Source organism: Trichosurus vulpecula, chromosome 5, assembly GCF_011100635.1.
Source record: "Trichosurus vulpecula isolate mTriVul1 chromosome 5, mTriVul1.pri, whole genome shotgun sequence".
NCBI classification, from domain to species: domain Eukaryota; kingdom Metazoa; phylum Chordata; class Mammalia; order Diprotodontia; family Phalangeridae; genus Trichosurus; species Trichosurus vulpecula.
The window spans coordinates 48,445,793-48,465,001 of record NC_050577.1 but is presented as its reverse complement, the minus strand read 5'-3'; the positions used below and the strand labels follow the sequence as shown (position 1 = coordinate 48,465,001).

The 19,209-nt window shown below is 41.4% G+C and overlaps 1 protein-coding gene across 1 annotated transcript in view; it reads right to left on the bottom strand.

Annotated features, from left to right (window-relative positions):
• CDK6 (cyclin dependent kinase 6) overlaps window positions 1-19,209 on the bottom strand; it is a 257,723-nt gene that overhangs the window by 116,290 nt on the left and 122,224 nt on the right. The window contains exon 3 of the mRNA XM_036759648.1: window positions 18,991-19,158. Within this exon, the coding sequence (XP_036615543.1) occupies window positions 18,991-19,158 (168 nt within the window). The remainder of the gene's footprint in view (window positions 1-18,990; window positions 19,159-19,209) is intronic.

Sequence of the window (19,209 nt, the reverse complement as noted above, 5' to 3'; positions counted from 1 at the left end):
TGCATACACGTATGTACAGAATATGAACAAAATGAACCCAAGGGAGGGCACTAGTGGGACTAGGAATGGCTTGGTGAGAAGGTGAAGGTAGTACCTGAGATGAGTCTGGAAAGAAACCAGGGATTCCAAGAGGAAGAGGTGAGAAGACAGTGAGGGCATCATAGGCATGAGGGACAGCTGGTACAAAGGCAGAGAGTCAGCAAGTCAACAACCACCACCATTTATTAAGTACTTACTATAGCCTAGGCACTGTGCCAACAGCTGATGGTACAAACAAGTCACACCAACAAGCTGGTATTAAGTACGTACTATGTGCCAGACCCTGGGGAAACAAACAAGCCATATGGATAAGCAGCATGCATTAAGCACCTACTATGTGCCAGGCACACAGAAAGGCAAAACCAGTCCCTGTCCTCAAGGATCTTATAATCTAATGTTTGCAGGCTGCAACCTGCAAACTAGGTACAAATGATACATAAAGGATCAATTGGAGATAATGTTAAAGGGAAAGCATTAGTATTAAGAGGGACTAGGAAAGGTTTCCTGCAAAAGGTGAGATTTCAGCTGGAACTTGAAGGAAGCCAGGATACAGAGGTGAGGAAGGAGAGGACTCCAGTCATGGTGGACCACCAGGGAGGAGATGGGACGGTCTTGTGTGAGAAACAAGTAGGCAAGTGGAATTGAACTGCAGAGGGTAGGAAGACTTGGGAAGGCAAAAAGGAGCTGGGTTTGCAAAGGATTGAAATGCCAAACAAAGGAGTTTACATGTGATCCCTGCCACTGTCATCTTCAGAAGCTGAGTCTTAACCAATCAGAAACAGTCTTGCCACGATACAAATTTAAAACAAACAAAAAACCCACATACTTCCCTCCCATGACAGATGAGTAAATCGCACCAGAACAATGAAAAGAAGCAATTAAAAAAATACTTAATTAGAAACTCAACTAATATTTATTGAGTGCCTATTGTGTCCAAGGCGGTCTTGGGTCAATCACTGAAAACATTTAGAACGACCTGTGTATACAAGGTTCAGCAGGTAGGGTGACCCCATCCCAGGTCCCCCGTTAATAGCTGGCGATCCAAAATGGCCCGGCTGACTCTGTAAATATCTTATTTGTGCATACCTGTTTGCAGGTCGTCTCTCCCGTTAGATGGGAAGCTCCGAGGCAGACTCTTTTTACCTTTCTTTGGTTCTCCAGTGCCAGGCACATAGTCAGAACTTTATAAATATTTGTTGCCCTTCCTTGCCTTGACTCTCCATTGTTCAAAAAATTCTGATACCAGTTGCTGTGATAAAATGTATCTGTATGTTTTATGCCCTGATGATCACATATGACAAAATCGGCATTGGAGAATCGATAGAAAAACTGATCAAGCATCTGATAAATCTGTCTTTGATAGTTAGGTCTATAATATAAAATTTCGATTCAGTTGAACATTCAGCGTTCACTAAAATTTGACCATAGCTAAAATCATCCGAGTGGTAGAACCCCTTGAACATAAATAAAGTGTGTTAGACCCGTACGCCTACAATTTTGACCCTTAAGGTATAGTCCCCGTCATCCTACCCTAGCTGTGGCTCCAACTCCTACTGGACACTGACCAATCAACATTTAGGACTTTGAGCGGGGTTTCATAAACTTTAACACCACTTAATGGGACGTTAAAAGAACCGAACCTCACCCTTTTACGAACAAATGAAACTCCCAAGATCACTCATCTGTTTTTATCAGACTGTTCTGAAGCCGCTGGAAAAATAATCAACAATTCCAAAAGCTTTCTCGTTCCAGGAGCTCAGCTGGTATGCAGTACACCGGATAAGGGGAATTTTTACATGCCCAACATAGGACAATAGAGAATTCCAATAACATGAACCTTGGACCTAGGACTAAGAAACTATGCATATTTAGGCATGAAACAACTTCCTGTGATTAGTGCCACCAGAAGAAAGGCTGTTGCAACAAAGTGAGAATGAAGCTAATTCTACTTTCCATTTGCTATGTATGTATGCATGTATGTGCATGCATGTAGGTATGTATGCACACAAACATGCATTCATGAAGCACCCTGAGTCCTATGGCAAGAAGGTGATGGGAAAACCCAAAGGACAAGTCCCTTCATAAAATATGAGTTGGAAAGGACCTCAGAGATCATCTACTCCAGCCCCCTCATTTTACAGGTGAAGAAACCGAGGTTCAGAGATGCAAAATTACATGTCCAGGTCTAAATAGGTAGTCAATACCAGAGCTGGGTTTCAGGCTCGTAAACCACTAACTCCAAATCCTTTCTATTCTATCATGCTACATCTGCCCTTTCAGAATGAACCCCAACGACCATGCCTCATATCTTTCTGTTTCCCATAGCAACTAGCAAGGTACCACGGTAATTGTAAGCACTTAAGTAATACCAATTAATTATTGACTGTTGGCTTTATTTTGCTTCAATTTTGTTGGAGTAAATGTTGCTGCAAATAAATGGGACAATGACTAGAGTTGGAAAATTGTTATACAGAGATTTTTGTTGTAATGGATATATCACAAAATGGGATTCAGTTTTATTATTAGCAGTAATCATTCTACTGCTGATTGGCCATCATTTTTTTCTATTTTAAATAATTGTTGGAGTTTTCTAAAGTTTCATATGCCTGATTATTGACAACAATAAGATATGTCTTCAAGTACTAACTTGAAATGTGATGTGAGATGAAAGGGAAGATGGGATATGGGGAACACTCTCTGAAAAGTCAGGACCATCTGTTTATCTTCTAAGAAATGAAGAGTAATAAGACAGGGAACACTTGCAATGTAAAGGAAAACATCTGTTGGTGCCTGAAGAAGAAATTAAAGGTCGAATGAGATTGAAATGAATCAACAGGTTCAATTTTCCCCCATACTTAGCAATAAGATAAATAAACAACAACAATTATTCTTCCAGCCTATTTTTCTATTAAAAATGGTCTGGAATTATCAGAGTCAATTCAGTTTTGGAGAAAATCGACTTCGTTTGACTAAGATTCAAATAGGATCCTTGAGAGTAGGGACTACTTCCCTTTTTGTCTCTGTATCGCCAGAGCTCAGCACACAGTCAGCACTTGATAGGTGCTTGCTGAGTGAACGACTGAATCTCTGAAATACTAAAATAATTCATTATGTATCCTATAAACCTTGGTCATCTCCCATTTTAAAAATTTTAATTAGGAAACAGCAACAATTTCCCATTTAAGAAAATCACATCTGAAGGGACTGCGAAAAGGTATTTGCTCCCTTTATGAAATCTCTTTTGAGACAACAAGCATTTGCTGTATCTACTATGTGCCAGGCACTATGCTAAGCACTGTAGATACAAAGAAATTAAAAAAAACAACAACAATCCGTACCTTCAAGAAGCTCACAATATAATGGGGGAGGTGGCATGCAAACAACCGTGCACAATAGACACAGAATGAATTGGAGATGATCCTGGGGGAGGGCACTAGCATTAATTATCAGGCTAATTAAAGCAAACAGAGATGTGAGGGAAAGTTGTATAGACTGATGGAGGCTTTCTACAATGATAGTGAATATAACAGACAACCCCCATTGCATCTCAGAACCCCTTGCAAAGAATATTTCACTAGACTAGGTGTTATGTGAATTTGAAAAAAGTGTTTTTATTACATGTGTGTGTACATATACATATGTATACACATATATATACACATACGCACACATATACGTACGTAGGAGGGCAGCTAGATGGTTCAGTGGATAACAGTACTACGTCTAGAGTCATGAAGACTAACCTTCCCCAGTTCAAGTCTGGCCTCAGACATTAGCTGTGTGACCCTGGACAAGTCACTTTACCCCATTTACCTCAGTTTCCTCATCTGTAAAATGAACTGGAGAAAGAAATGGCAAACCACTCCAGTATCTCTGCCAAGAAAACCCCAAATGGGATCCGGAAGGACGCAACTGAAAAAACAGCTGAACAATGTTTCAACATGGCTGGTTTCCTTTGTAACCCCACGTGTGTGTTGTGTTTAAAAGCATTATTCTGAGGAGTCCCTAAGCTTCACTGGACTGCCAAAGGATTCCAGAGGGGACACAAAAATGTTTAAGAATGGTTCAATTTGGGCAATGCTTGGCCTTCACTGTTCAAGGTTAACCTAGTGTTCTAAGGTCTTATCAATTTCAAAGAAAGCATAGCTCACCAGTGCTGGGATACAAAGCCAGGTTTTTCATAAGCCTCACCTTGACGTGACAACCTGGACAGATAGCTGCACTGAGAGAAAGAACACCATGTTCTCTCTCCCAAGGATAAAACATCTTCCAAGAAGTAGTATCATAGTTAAAACTATGCAGCTAGAACTAATTTGCCACAGTGACTATTTATGAGAACTAGAATTAGATGAGCCCACGAATGACTGGCTTTTATAACATGGCAAGCTGTCTTCTGATTAAGTCTACAAATAAACAGAATTCCACGCACAATCACGCATCTGTGCCACCCTCTTGAGAAGCCTTCTGTAAAAGGTGGAATTTTGGACATTCGGAGGAGCAAGAAACATCCCCAATGGTTATCAGTGTGTTCCTTTGCCACTGGAGCCCAGTGAACATATCTGAGGGGAAGACAAGATGTATTTTTATTACTATTGAGAATGTACAACTGAGAATCTGGATGGGTTTTTCTGTTTGTTTTGGCTTGGGGCAGGTCTATGTACCCACCCAGCCCTGGGAATCTTGAATACAAATAATAAAAGACCCGAAAAACCAAAAACACCCAACATGCTCTGTTCCCAGCTCTTTGCATTGTGTCCCACTTCCCTTATTGGTGAAAGTGAAAATGAAACCAACACAAACACTCTATTGTTAACTAGGAAATGGGTATTGGCAACAACAAAATTTTAACCAAACAGAACTGGTTGAGTCATAGCATGGAGGGGCTAAATGGGCAGGGAATTTCAGGAGTCTTTCCGGCTGGATAGGTGTTCCCTGGCTTTCCCCAGAGAGGACGAGATGGCTGGGGTGGTGGGGTTTTTCCATTATATTCACCCGTAAGGCTCTTGGCCTGATTTATTCAGTATGTGCTGGCAACAGTCAGGAGGCTTCTGTGGGAGCGAGCACGCTGCCCAAGGAGAGTCACAAATCCTGCCAGGTCTCCATAGTAAATATAACATGCCCGAAGAGGAAAACAAGCATAAACAATTTATTTTCTCTAGTAAATGATGACATTGTTCAGCCAACTTCTGGTCCTGTTTCACCCTATCACTTGGAAATAACCAATTCAGCCCCATTCCAAGAACACAACTGCATAAAGCCTACATTCACAATGCAATTGGCCATGGTGTAGTGGAAAGAGCCTTCACAGGACCAGGGTTTGAATCCTGTCTCTGCCAGTCACTACCTCTGTGGTCCCAGCGTTGTTGCTTAAGCCCCTCTAGAATCTCTGTGTCATATGTAAAAATGGGGTGCTGAATTTCCTTAAGACCATGGGACTCCCCTACTCAACCAATTCCAGTGGTTCCCTATTGCCCCTAAAATTAAAAAAATAAACTCTTCTGTTTGTTTAGTTTTTAAAGTCCTACATAGCCTGACCTAACCTACTTCGACAGCCTCGAGGTACATCACTCTACCTCCATCACACTCTGTGATCCAGCCAAAGTGGCCTTCTTTCTGTTCCTGACACACAACATTCCATGTCCCATTTCCATGTCTTTATTTTTTTATTTTCTGTATATATTTTATTTAATATTTTAGTTTTCAACATTAATTTCCACAAGATTTTGAGTTACAAATTTTCTCCCCATTTCTACCCTCCCCCCCATTCCAAGATGGCATATATTCTGATTGCTCTGTTCCCCTGTCAGCCCTCCCCTCTTTCACCCCACTACCCCGCCGCCATCCCCTTTCCTCTTACTTTCTTGTAGGGCAGGATAGATTTCTATGCCCCATTCCCTATATATGTATATATATATATATGTATGAATTTTTTTAAGCATCTGCTTTTAAAACTTTGAGTTCCAAATTCTCTCTCCTCTTCCCTTCCAACCCCCCCCTCCCCCGCCCAGGAAGGCAAGCAATTCAACATAGATCACACATGTATCATTATGCAAAACACTTTCACCATGCTCATGTTGTGAAAGGCTAACTATATTTCCTTCCATCCTATCCTGTCCTCCTTTATTCAATTTTCTTCCTTGACCACAGACTGTCCCTTTTCAAAGGTGTTTGCTTTTGATTAACTCCTCCCCCTATCTGCTCTCCCTTCTATCATGTCCCCCTTTTTTATCCCCTTCCCCCTACTTTCCTGTGGAGTAAGATACCCAGTTGAGGGTGTATATTATTCCTTCCTCAAGTTAAATGTGATGAGAGTAAGATTTGCTCATTCCCCCTTACCTGCTCCCCCTTCTCTTCCAACAGAACTGTTTTTTCTTGCCACTTTTATGTGAGATAATTTACCCCATTTTATTTCTCTCTCAATATATTCCTCTCTCACCTCTTAAATTTATTTCATTTTTTTAGATATCATCCCTTCATATTCAACTCACCTTGTGCCCTCTGTCTATATATATGTATATTCCCTTCAACTACCCTAATACTGAGAAAGGTCTCATCATCTTTCCATGTAGGAATGTAAATAAAACAGTAAGTCACTTATGATTTCTCTTTTTTGTTTACCTTTTCATGCTTCTCTTGATTCTTATATTTGAAAGTCAAATTTTCTATTCAGCTCTGGTCTTTTCATTGAGAAAGCTTGAAAGTCCTCTATTTTATTTAAAATCTATATTTTGCCTTGGCCTTGGAGCATTATACTCAGTTTTGCTGGGTAGGTGATTCTTGGTTTTAATCCCAGCTCCTTTGACCTCTGGAATATCATATTCCAAGCCCATTGATCCTTTAATGTAGAAGCTGCTACATCTTGTGTTATTCTGATTATGTTTCCACAATACTCAAATGGTTTTTTTCTGGCTGCTTGCAGTATTTTCTCCTTGACCTGGAAACTCTGGAATTTGGCGACAATATTCCTAGTTTTCTTTTTAGGATCTTTTTCAAGAGGCAATTGGTGGATTCTTTCAATTTCTCTTTTACCCTCTGGTTCTAGAATATCAGGGCAATTTTCTTGATAATTTCTTGAAAGATGATGTCTAGGCTCTTTTTTTGATCATGGCTTTCAGGTAGTCCAATTATTTTTACATTATCTCTCCTGGATCCATTCTCCAGGTCAGTGGTTTTTCCAATGAGATGTTTCACATTGTCTTCCATTTTTTCACTCCTTTGGTTCTGTTTTACAATTTCTTGATTTCTCATAAAGTCATTAGCTTCCACTTGCTCCAATCTAATTTTTAAGGTAGTATTTTCTTCAGCAGTCTTTTGGATCTCCTTTTTCATTTGGCTAATCCTGCCCTTCAAGGCATTCTTCTCCTCATTGGCTTTTTGGAGCTCTTTTGCCAATTGGGTTAGTTTATTCTTTAAGGTGTTATTTTCTTCAGTATTTTTTTGGGTCTCCTTTAGCAAGTCGTTGACTTGTTTTTCATGGTTTTCTTGCATCACTCTCATTTCTCTTCCCAATTTTTCTTCTCCTTCTCCTACTTGCTTTTCCAAATGCTTTTGGAGGTCTTCCATGGCCTAAGCCCAATTCATATCTTTCTTGGAGGCTTTTGATGTAGGCTCTTTGAATTTGACTTCTTCTGGCTGTATTATTTGATCTTTGTCACCAAAAAAGGAATGTAGATTTTGAGTCCGAGTTCGTTTTTGCTGCCTGTTCATGTTCCCAGCCAACTACTTGACCCTTGAGCTTTTTGTCAGGATATGACCGCTTGTAGTATAGAGTACTTTGTCCCAAGCTTTAGGGTCCAAGCAGTGCTGTTTTCAGAGCTACTTCCACTTCATAGTCACCCCAGGCTCTGTCACAGCAGTGCTCCTCCTCTCCCAAGAACCACCAACCAGGACCACAATTCAGATCCAAGCAGGGCACAGCAAGAGAATCTGCCTTTGTGCCTACAAAGCACTCCCTGTACTCCCACTCTGATCTGCTGCTTGATTCTTCCCGTGTGAGCCAGGGACTCGGGAAGCCATTGACACTGGCTCTGGAGGCAGCCTCAGGAGCTTTCTGCTACCGCCACCGCTGCACAACCTCCTCCAACACCAGAGCTGGCGGCTGGACCACTCTGAACTCGATCCCATAGTTTCCCCCTAACCTGCTCTTTGGCATTTGTGGGTTGAGAAGTCTGGTAACTGCCACAGCTCATTGTTTTATGGCTCCAAGGCCTGTTCCGGCTGGCTGATTCTAGGTCTGGTCTGTCCCGGCGCAGCCCACACCGGGCTGCCCTCTGCTCTCAGCACCGTGAGATAGACCCTTCCTGGCAACCATCAAGGCTCTCCTGTGCTGGAGATCTGTTTCCCTCTGCTATTTCTCGGGTTCCGCAGCTCTAGAATTTGTTCAGAGTCATTTTTTACAGGTGTTTAGAGGGAGGGGAGCTTAAGCAAGTCCCTGCTTTCCTGCCCCCATCTTGGCTCCCCCCCCCCATTTCCATGCCTTAAAACTGCAATGTCCTCTCCCCTCAGCTCTGCCTTACTTCTTCTAAGTAAGATGAAGCACAGGCCACATCTTCTGCATGGCGCCTCCAACTCCCTCTCAAACTACTTTGTTACTAACTACTTCATATATATTTGTATTATTCACTTTATATTTAGGAGTCTCTAGTTTTATATGTACTTGGGTGTCCTCTCCTGCCTCAATTTACCTTTTATCATATTCACTTGTGTTCATACTGTGTCCTGTCCTCTTCCCTACCTAGCAGAAAATTATTTCCTTGAGTGCAAGGTCTGTTTGTTTCCTTGTCTTCATGTTTCCAGAAGCTAGCACAAAATATTTGCTGAATAGGATTAAATCACTGAAATTTACACTGAAACATCATTAAAGTAACGAGCCACCTCATATCAATACCGGAGACAAAGATATCACAAAAAGACCAGAAACAATTCACACTGTACAACTCCAATGGGGGAAGAGAGGCCAATGGCATAGTCCGGCCTTGACTTAAGAACATGCCCAGTATCCTACCTTGCGAGCACAAGAAAATGGAAGCTTGTAAACAATGTTGGATGCATTTCCCTAGCCTTTAAGGTTAAATGGCGGCAGCCCAGGTGATGAGAGTGAGAAAGAGCCTCATCATGTAAATGTACATACATTGGTAACTTCACACAACCCAGTGGAATGGAGATGTGAGTTTTATTAATCAATCAGAGATGATACATTTGAAACAGACAAATGGCTCCAGATTCAACTAATTGTAGCATGTAATTCTTCAATTAAGAATTTAATCAAGTCACCAAGACTGTAATCACAGGAAGGTATGGCAGAAACGACAATGGATTCAAAGTTAGAAGCCTTTGAATAGAGTTCTTTTTCTTGCATCCAATTGAATATAAGCTCAGTGAGGGCAGGCGTCCACAGCACCTTTCAGCCAAGCATTCTACAGAGTAAATGCTTAAATGAATAAAAGCATTTAAGCCCTTACTACGTGCCAAGGGTTGGGAAAAGAAAAATGGGACAGTTTCTACTCTCAAGGAGTTCCCATCCTGCTTGAAGGAGACAACTTATGAATGGTGGATGGAGAGGTACTGAAGTTGTAAAAAGTGTTGTAAGGGAGGGCAAGGCCCAGGGTTCTGGAGTACATTGAAGGAGAGAGGAAGAAGGCCTGGAGGACCTCAAGAATCAAACAGAAAATCCTCTGTTTAGTTTTTATAGTAATTCCTAATCTGGCTCCTCCCTACCTTTCAGGTCTTCTCACACCTTATAGTCTCCCAAGAATCTTTAATCCAGTGACACTGGTTTCTTTGGTTTTCCTCATATTTGAAACTCAATCTCCCAACTCCCCGTGTTTCTACAGGCTATACCCCTGCCTGGAACAACTTCTACCTTCTCCAGCTTCCTTCAAGTCTCAGCTAAAGTCCCACCTTCTGTTTCCTCAGTCCTCCTTAATCTTAGTGCCTTCCCTGAGACAACCCCCAATTTATCCTGTACGTATCTTGTTTATGCAGTTATTTGCATGTCGCCTCCTGTATTAATTAGTGTTTATGTGGGACTTTTAAGTCAAAATGCTTTACAAATATTAACTCATCCAACCCCCACAATAACCCTGTATGGCAGGTGCTATTATTAATCCCCCCTCCCCCTCCCATTTTACAGCCTGAAATATTCAGTCACTTGATCAGGGTCCCACAGATATTAATAAGCTAGCCAAGAGAGGAAGGCAGGTGAGAAAAGTACCCCTGGTGGCTAGTCTTTTTGCTTCCCAGACATTTCAGATGAGTCACTAATAAATGTTTGTTGAATTAAATGGACACTTCTAACTGCGCAATTACAGGCAAGATGCTTACCTCCCTAAACCTCCAATTTCCTCATCTGCAAAATGGTGATCCTGATACCAACTTCACAAGGTGGTTAGAAGGAAAGAGCTCTGTAAGCCTTGGAGAGTGACACAGATACGGGCTATTCCTATGAGAACAAAAGTAGCTCAGATAATCGATAACGGAATTTTATCCCAAATTGTGGGGAAGATGTATACATTTCACAACAGAATTAAAACGTCACTGATACTTGGAGTTTCTAATGAAATCTATACCTTAAAACAAACTACTTATCCTAGAAGATTATAGGTCACACTTCAAAAAATGAGAAATTCAGGCCAAGAATCCATCAATAAGCATTTATTAACTATCTACCAGCTAGCAGACAGAAATGAGTCTCAGGCTGGGGTCACAGAGATGACAGGAATGAAATCTGGGAGTGCTCAATTTCCAAACTGACTTCCACCAACAAGCCATTTGTGATCTTAGGCACTTTACTTCATCAGGACATCTATAAAATGAGGATGTTAACCAAAGAGCCATTAACCCTTCTTTCAGTTCAAAAATCCTAAGGTTTTGAAAGTATCCTCTGATGTAAGTAACAAATTTCACAAAACCTTTGTAACTACAACAGAGTGCATGAGGAAGCCTGCTGAGTATGCTGGTGCCCATCAGAGTAACCACACCTTCATCAAAGCCACAGATTAGCAGTGTCAAGGATGGAAATTGGGTAAGTCAGGTCAAGAAATGTTTATTAAGCACATCCTATGTGCCAAACACTGTGCTAAGTGCAAAGGGCACAAAGAAAAGCGAAAATAGTCAATCCTGGACACCATAATCATTCAATCTTTTTTTTTTTTTAATGGCTATATGCCCCATTTTGGCTGTGCAGAAAGTATACAGAACTAGTTAGCTGCTGCCAAAACTGCTGCTCATCTGAGCTGTTTGTGTCCCACCCTTCCCCTTATCTTTAGAGATAAAAAAATCAACCTGCATGCCTTGAAGGGGAAATATATTCAAGAGTCTAAAATTTGACTGATTCTTACTCTAATCATAGATACAACAGATGTTTTAATGTTTAATCATGCTAGTCACTTCTGTAAGTCATCATATTGAAAACTACCTTCCCTTCCCAATATTTTTTGGGGGGCCAGGACATCTTCTACAGCATGAGTTAATATTCTGTAGCGTTTCTGTGCAATGGAAAGAACCTCCCTGAGACATGTTTAGGAGGATACGTTCCAGACTCCCTCAGTTCTTCAGAGCGCTACAAGCTGGATACACCAAAAAAGGTCAGAGAAGTCCATTTTTCATAGTTTCAGAGAGCTGACATGGTGCAAAGCCAGATACATTAGGTACTATATTAGGTGTAAGTTACAACGGGTGAAATGCATTAAGCTTGAAGGATATCTCACTACCTGAGACGACAGGATATTAAAAGAGACAGTGACTAAAGAAAGAGCAGTTTTAAGTCAAATACAAAGCATGGTTTTTTTAAGTGAAGTAGAGACACTTTTGTTATTACAGAGGACAGAGAAAATGTTTCTTCTTTATTGCTAAGTAACCCAGCTATACGCTATGAAGCTATTCCATAAATTTTAAATAAAAATATTTTCTAATAGAGCAACACTGTCCCCAAGATGTGCACGTATACATTTTTGTTTATAGTCATTATCCTGATTAATCACTGTATTTCTCTAAATCTTGAAATCTTCCCCTCCCCCAGTTTATTTTCCCCCCTGTCAGGAAGCAGTTCCCAAAAATCCACCTATAAGGAAAACATGGATGAAAAGAAAAACATCCTCGGATCACACCTGTTGGACTCTGACTACTGGTCAATCTGCTGGCCAGAAGGAGGAAGAGGATCTGATTGGCTCATGATGTCTATAAACAGTGAATCTTTTCATGGATAAGCCACAAAGAATGTGAAGAGATAGAAATGTTATAAACGCATAGGAGAGGGACAAAAGATTATTAATCATCTGAGGAAAGAGAGAATATTTTCAAGCTGTGGAAATTGGGAAGGTTTCCAGGAGAAGGTAACCCCTGAATTGGGCCTTGAAGGATGGGCAAGATCTCACCAACTGGAAATCGAAGGGGAGAGTGAGGAAGAAGAAAACCCCTGGGGTATGGGAGAACAGAGACTAGAAAGGAGAGGCTAGAGTTGGGGAACAGAAAGAAGCCAGGTTTGGATGGGAGACAGCACATGAAAAATAAACAGTGTGAGAGATATTAAACACCAGCCCAAGGATGATAGACTTTATTCAGAAGCCTACAGAGAGTTATGGAAAGACTGTGCAAGGGAAGGGGACATATTATTGGAGCTAGGCTTTCAAAAACTGAATCTATGAGCAGTGTGGATAGGATGGAGAAAGGAAAAACAGGCTTTAGGAAGAGAGTGTAGGGAGCTATCATCATATCTCAGAAAAGAGGAAATGGAGGCCTGAATTTAACTGGTGGCAAATTTTTAGAGAAGCACAGGAAGAGAGAAGATTGAGGACGTGAATGGAGGGATTAGCTCTGGAAACAAGGAGGAACATTTCTTTCTCAGACTGGAGAATGGGAAATCATCTCACAGCATCAACACTTGCATCTAGAGTTCTTTCTGTGGCAAAACCAATGACTAAGGTTCACAATGACCCTGAGTTGTCAAAGAAAAGTTAAATCATATAATGATTTGTCTCCTCTACTTGAGGAGACAGGGCTGCACAGACTATAAATTTTAGAAATATGTCTATCAAAAATCTGTTGGTTTTCTTTTAAAAGTTTGGTATGAACAGAGGTCAAATCCTCAACTGGACAGAAAGCTCTTTCCTCCAAGAAGGGTTGATTTCCTGCCAATTCTGGATAATAGAGATTTTACTGTATAAAGAGAAGGTACACAGCATCTTGGGGAAAGATAAAGAATACTGGAGGAAGTTGGAAGACCTAAGTTTGAATTCTGCAGTGTGACATTTATCAGCCATACAAGTTTGGGCAAATCACTTAAACTCAGTGCCTCCATTGGTAAAATGAGCATAATATCTTCTCTACCTACCTCACAGGGTTGTTGCCAGAATCAAGTGGTATATGTTATGGGAAGTACTTTGTACCAGTTATTCATAAGAATTCTCTTCTTCTCTAGACCCATAAATCCATTCCTGACTACCATGCGTTACTCATGTCACAACTTTTCAATCTTTCACTTTCTCCATCTGTAAACAGGCATGAATTCATGCTCCTCACCATCTCCTCATAAGAGGGTACCCTCTGTGAAAAAGCTTCAACTCTGTCAGAAAGAAGTTACTTGGATCCAAGTTGTTGGGGTCATTTACACATTGATGGACACAGGTACATCCATCAATACACAGATATTCTGAAGTTTTGTTGATGCCTTGTATTTCTTACACTAGTCATTTCCTGATATAACTGGTAAGATCTTCCATTGGAAAAGAGCTAAACAACTGTGTCTGAGAGTGTATGCAGCATTCAGCACCCGTAGTCCTCCATCCCGCTAGCAAAAGAAGGGAAGTTATTGTATCAGATGTTCTCCAAGGCCATGAGTAGTCATCACACTTGAGCTGAGTTTAGGTGTCTTTTGGTGTTCTTTTCATAAGCATCAACGCAATCAATGTGTTTACAAACTCTAAAAAAATCTATAGGATGAAATGAAATTGGTTCTTCTGTTTTTGGGAGGGCTGTCACTTATCCTAGAGTTGAATAATCTGATTTCCTTTCTCTCTTTTGCCAAGCCCCAAAGGCTCTAGGGGCAAAAAATAGCTTTGTCTTCAAATAAGTGGTCAAGTTTCCAAAACACTGTATTCTTTCTGAGCCATCACTTTCTGCTTGACTCTGAGACATTCAAGTCATATGTTCAACTCCTTCCCTTCCCTTTGGGGCCAAGAGAGAGGATTAAAGAAAGTACAGTAGACCAAGAGGAAGCTTCGGTACAAGGTTAAAAGAAACGCAGCATGGAGAAATTAGATGAACGCGATAGAAACCTGGGTCTGTATTCTGGCTCAGACACTTCCTTCAGCTATTGGACTCTGGGTAAGACAGCAGGATGCTCTTGAATGTGAAAGGGCCTGATACTGTATTCTACTATACAAGGTTGTGAGGAAAACGCTGTGTGAACTTCAAGATGAATTATTATTTTCTATTACCCACAATCCAACAGATATAGGGAAAGTAGCCTTCATAAGGACCTGAAAAATTTCTTTTCAATGAACAAAAATCCATTTTCTTTTCATTCTACTTTTTCTGCTTGCATTGAGAAAAAAAAAAGAAACCTTTGTAAACAAAGATGCATAGTCAAGAAAGCAAACTCTCACATTGGTCTTGTCCAAAAACGTGTTCCAATTTATACTCTGAGGCTATTGAACTGTCTGTCAAGACCTCAACCTAACACCTTTAGGTGAATCAGGCATATGGTATACAGAAGACTCTTGGGTCCTAAGTTACATATTCTAATGAATCTACCTGCCACCAATTAGCTATGCGTAAATGGGGAAGCCCAACAGGTAGGGTAGGGTCATTAAAATGAAAGGAAAAAATGGTAAAATAACTTCATGATGAGAGACAAAAGGAAGACCAAGGTACCAATGGCACCAGAATTATGGAACCACTGACAAACAGTCCCTGACCTCAAGGTATTCCATCATACTATACCTTTTCTCAAGGTCTCAAGTCAGCTGCTTTTACTTCTATTATTAATTCGCTTTAAATAAAGAAAACATTGAGTATGCATCATTTTATTATCCATCCCCTTGTTATGAAGTTCTAGCATGATGTCTTGAAAGTGACTGTGAGAAAATGGAACTTTGCTACATTTTCTCCTTAAGAACTATTAAAAATGAATATGGAAGATGGACCAGACCTGTGATTTATTTCTCTTCGGTACAAAGAACTCTCAGGTAAGAAAATTCCCCCTACTAATGCAGGTTGGCACCTCCTCTGCAATTTACAGTCTTGTAGAGCTGCCTAAAACACTGAGATGCTGAGAGACTTGTCTAGGCTCACATAGCTAGAATGTGTCAGAGGCAAAAACATGACCCAGCACTTCCTGGCTCTATCACAAATGCATACCGATTCTGCCCTCCAAATGGATACAAGTATAACGTAAAGAGCTATGAAAAAGTGATAACTTCTGTGACAAGACTTTTCTAGTGGGTTTGCCTCTGTATCAGCACATTAATAAATGTGCATTTTTCCTCCCTTGCTCATAAGAAAAAAAAATTAGATTTGTACCTCCTCTTACCCCAGGGCAAAAAAAAAATCTTAATTTCATAGATTTATGGATTTTCATAGGTTATTTGAATTTCATGGATTATTTTCATAGATGAATTTTTATTAATGGTTTGAATTTCACAGAATTTCAGTGTCTCCCCCTGGCCAGTGAGGTCTTCTTCTAATGCCTTATCCTCATGAGGAGATGGCTATGGCTTCTTAAATACCTCAATGGCACATGAACTCTAGCAGGTCCTCTGAAGATAGTCTGGGCCCAGTGATGGACCTTATGTCAGTTGCTTGAGGACCACCCTAGTTAAGCTGGGAGAGGTTCATCACCAGTTGGCTGCAAGATCATGAACTGTTTTGGCTAAAGTGGCTCCTGAAGACCATCTACTATTTCATAAAGGGATTGAGATCTGCACTGATGAATGGATGATATGATTACAGATCCTGGAAACAGAGAAATTAGAAAAAAAAAAGAATCTTTGGGTACTACCATCTAACTTTAACCAGGCATTTCTCCAGCTTTGAGAGTTTTTGGAATCATACCACTTGAAAATCTTGACATCTGGCAGACACTGTGAAATACCAGGTATCCACGCTTTCCTCTCTATTCCTTTGCATGTGAAGTAATCTGTTTGTATTTTCCTGTCGGGTTGTATCAATTTTCAGCACAGAAGAGAATGCTAATTGATCCTACACGCTGGCTAGTCTTGCTATCATTCCTCAAATTTAATTATCGAAAAAAATTGGTAACAAAAATAAAAACCAGCCAGAACTCCCTGACTTACCAATGGGCATTGTGTTCATGTGAATTGGGGGGTCCATTTTCTGGAATCAAATTAGAGGATCGGATAGCCAGGCTCCATCCATTTAGCTCGGACATTATGTAACCAGCCCAGCCCCTTCCTCTTGCCCTCTCTATGTATCTCTGTTATCATAAAACCTATTCAAACCTCTCCCAAGGGTAGGGAACAACACTTACAAGACAGCTTCCTAGGGAAGCCCAAAGCTTACCTCACCCTTCCCAGTGAAGGAAACGAGCAGAGCTAGTGTTTTCCAGGGCTGTTATTTTAATAAGCCCTCCAAGGGCTTGCCCTGGTCAGCAGCTGGACTTTTCCTATGCCTTGTTTTCTTTATGCGGGTGTAGGAAGATTGTGTAGGGTTGAATCAGGGCTGATCTGTAAATAATGATAAAACATCCAGAGGAATCTACCTTGGAAATTCCTTTGTACTAGGGAAAACAGAGCAAGTTGGAAGAGTAAATGCTTGTGGATTTCCCATTTGCTGGAGCTGGTATTCAACCGTGTGAAGATGTGGCTCCTTCCCTGAGGAGTCCTACTACTCCAGATCAGCGGCAAGCTGTTGGAAGACTTTCAGTCTCAATTTTACCACCTTTGAGATGGGAATAATAATAGCACCTATTTCATAGGGTCAGTGTGAGGATCTAATGAGATAATATACGTAAAGCATTGAAAATGCTATTATATAAATTTTAGCTGTTATTTTTATCTCCTAATTCTTAGCTTGGGCAGCCTGGTGGTATAGAGGATAGAATGTCAGGCCTGGAGTCAGGAAGACCTGAGTTTAAATCTGGCCTCAGACATTTACTAGCTATGCGATACTGGGCAAGTCATTTTCATCTGTTTGCCTCAGTTTCCTCATCTGTAAAATGAGCTGGAGAAGGAAACGGCAAAACATTCCGGTATCTTTGCCAAGAAAACCCCAAACAGGGTTACAAAGAGTTGGACATGATTGAAACAACTGAACAACAACAAAATCCTTAGCTTGGTGGCGCACTGTTTAGAGTACAAGGCTTGGAGTCAGTTAAGATCAGAGTTCAAATCCTGGCTCAAACAATTCCTAGCTGTGTGACCCTGGGCAAGTGGCGTGAACAATTTCCACCTCAGCTTCCCTCTGTGTAAGATAGAGATAATAGCACCAATCTCCAAGGGGATCACACTGTGAGGATCACAGTCAATCAAGAAACATTTATTAAGTACCTACTAGGTGTCATCACGGGGGACACAAAAGGAGGCAAAAGACAGTCAGGGACTGAGCTGATGAAGAGAAGGTGTAAAGTGTTTTGCAACACAGTATATAAATGCTAGCTACATCACCATCATCATTGCTACTGTGGTTATTATTTTGGCATTCTTGTTGTTACTGTCATCCTCATCACCACTGGTATTGTTACTGTCATCCTCATCGCCACTGATGTTGTTACTGTCATCCTCATCGCCACTGGTGTTGTTACTGTCATCATCATCGCCAGTGTTGTGGTTACTGTCATTATCACTGCCATTATTCTTACGATCACTAGTGTTGTTACTATCTTTATTGTTGTTGTTGTCATTATCATTGTATCAGAGGACAGAGGTAACACTGTGGGAGATGATTCTTGCGCTCCTCTGGACTCCGGGTACCATGAGGCGAGGCGTGAAACGCTCTGGGAAAACCTCCCTCTCTCTCAGACTCAGCCCTCTGTATTCCCCCTCATGCAAAGGTCCTGGAATCATCCTCTTGGAACAATCCACCAGGTACAATTACAGGACGTGCTCTGGAAGGGAAGGGGCATTCGGCACCCAGTTTTCCATTTCCTGAGAACCCCGAGCACCCTGGAGAAAGCAAGGCATCCGCAAGACACTGGAATGATGAGAGAGGCTCGGTCGGAGCAGGACTCTTGCAGGGTGGGGAACCCTTCTCCATTCTGAACAGGCGGAGGGCTGCCCTCAGCAGGGTGGGCAGCGCGGGCTCATCCAAGAGCTCTGGGTTTTGGTCTTTCAGACTCAGTCCTCTCAATGGAACCCCGCAGACAGAGATGAGAGGAACGGTTTCTGGTTCCTGAAGTCAGCATTTCCCTCTTCCTTTTTAAGCCCTGGCACTTTAGGTCTCCGATGGGCCATGCTGATCATGCCCCTTCTTCCCCATCCGTGACAGAATGGCTAGAAAGGGGACCTGAAAACAGCTGTGGCCTCCAGGGAACATGTGGAAACTTCTGATTTCTCCTTAGTGGCTAAGAAGCAACAGGCGGTCTTTGCAACATGTTGTGCCCGCTGCGAACCTGGACATTCCCCTATCTGTGAGGACATTCCATCAGCTCTGCTCACCAACCATCACTGAATGAATGAATTCATTCACTTGCTCAAAATACATTGTATGAAGTGCCTGCCTACTATGTTTCAAGAGGCCCTGAAGATACGTAGATTAAAACGAAAACAGCTCACACCCTGAAGGAGACTCCATTCCACTGGGGAGGAATAACACGTACACACACACAAATACAAATGGATCACATGGAAGGCGGAGAAATAATGTTAAAGATTGAGATGCCTTTGATGCCTATCTGCAGGGTTAACAGTAGGGAAATAAGGGGTTTTCCAGAAGATTAGTATAAACAAATACTCCGCACCTCCCCCCCCTGCCCCAAAGCAGCACTTTCTCACTCACCACTGAGGTGAGAGCCATCTGAAAACTGTAGATCCGTGCAAGCCCAAAATCGGCCAGTTTGATCTGTCCATTGCTGGTGACAAGGATATTCTGTGGTTTGAGATCTCGGTGTACTACTCGGTGCGAATGAAGAAAATCCAGACCTCGGAGCAGCTGAAACATCATGTCCTAAAAACAAACCAAATCAATAATCAATAGTGATCAAGTAGAATCATCTCC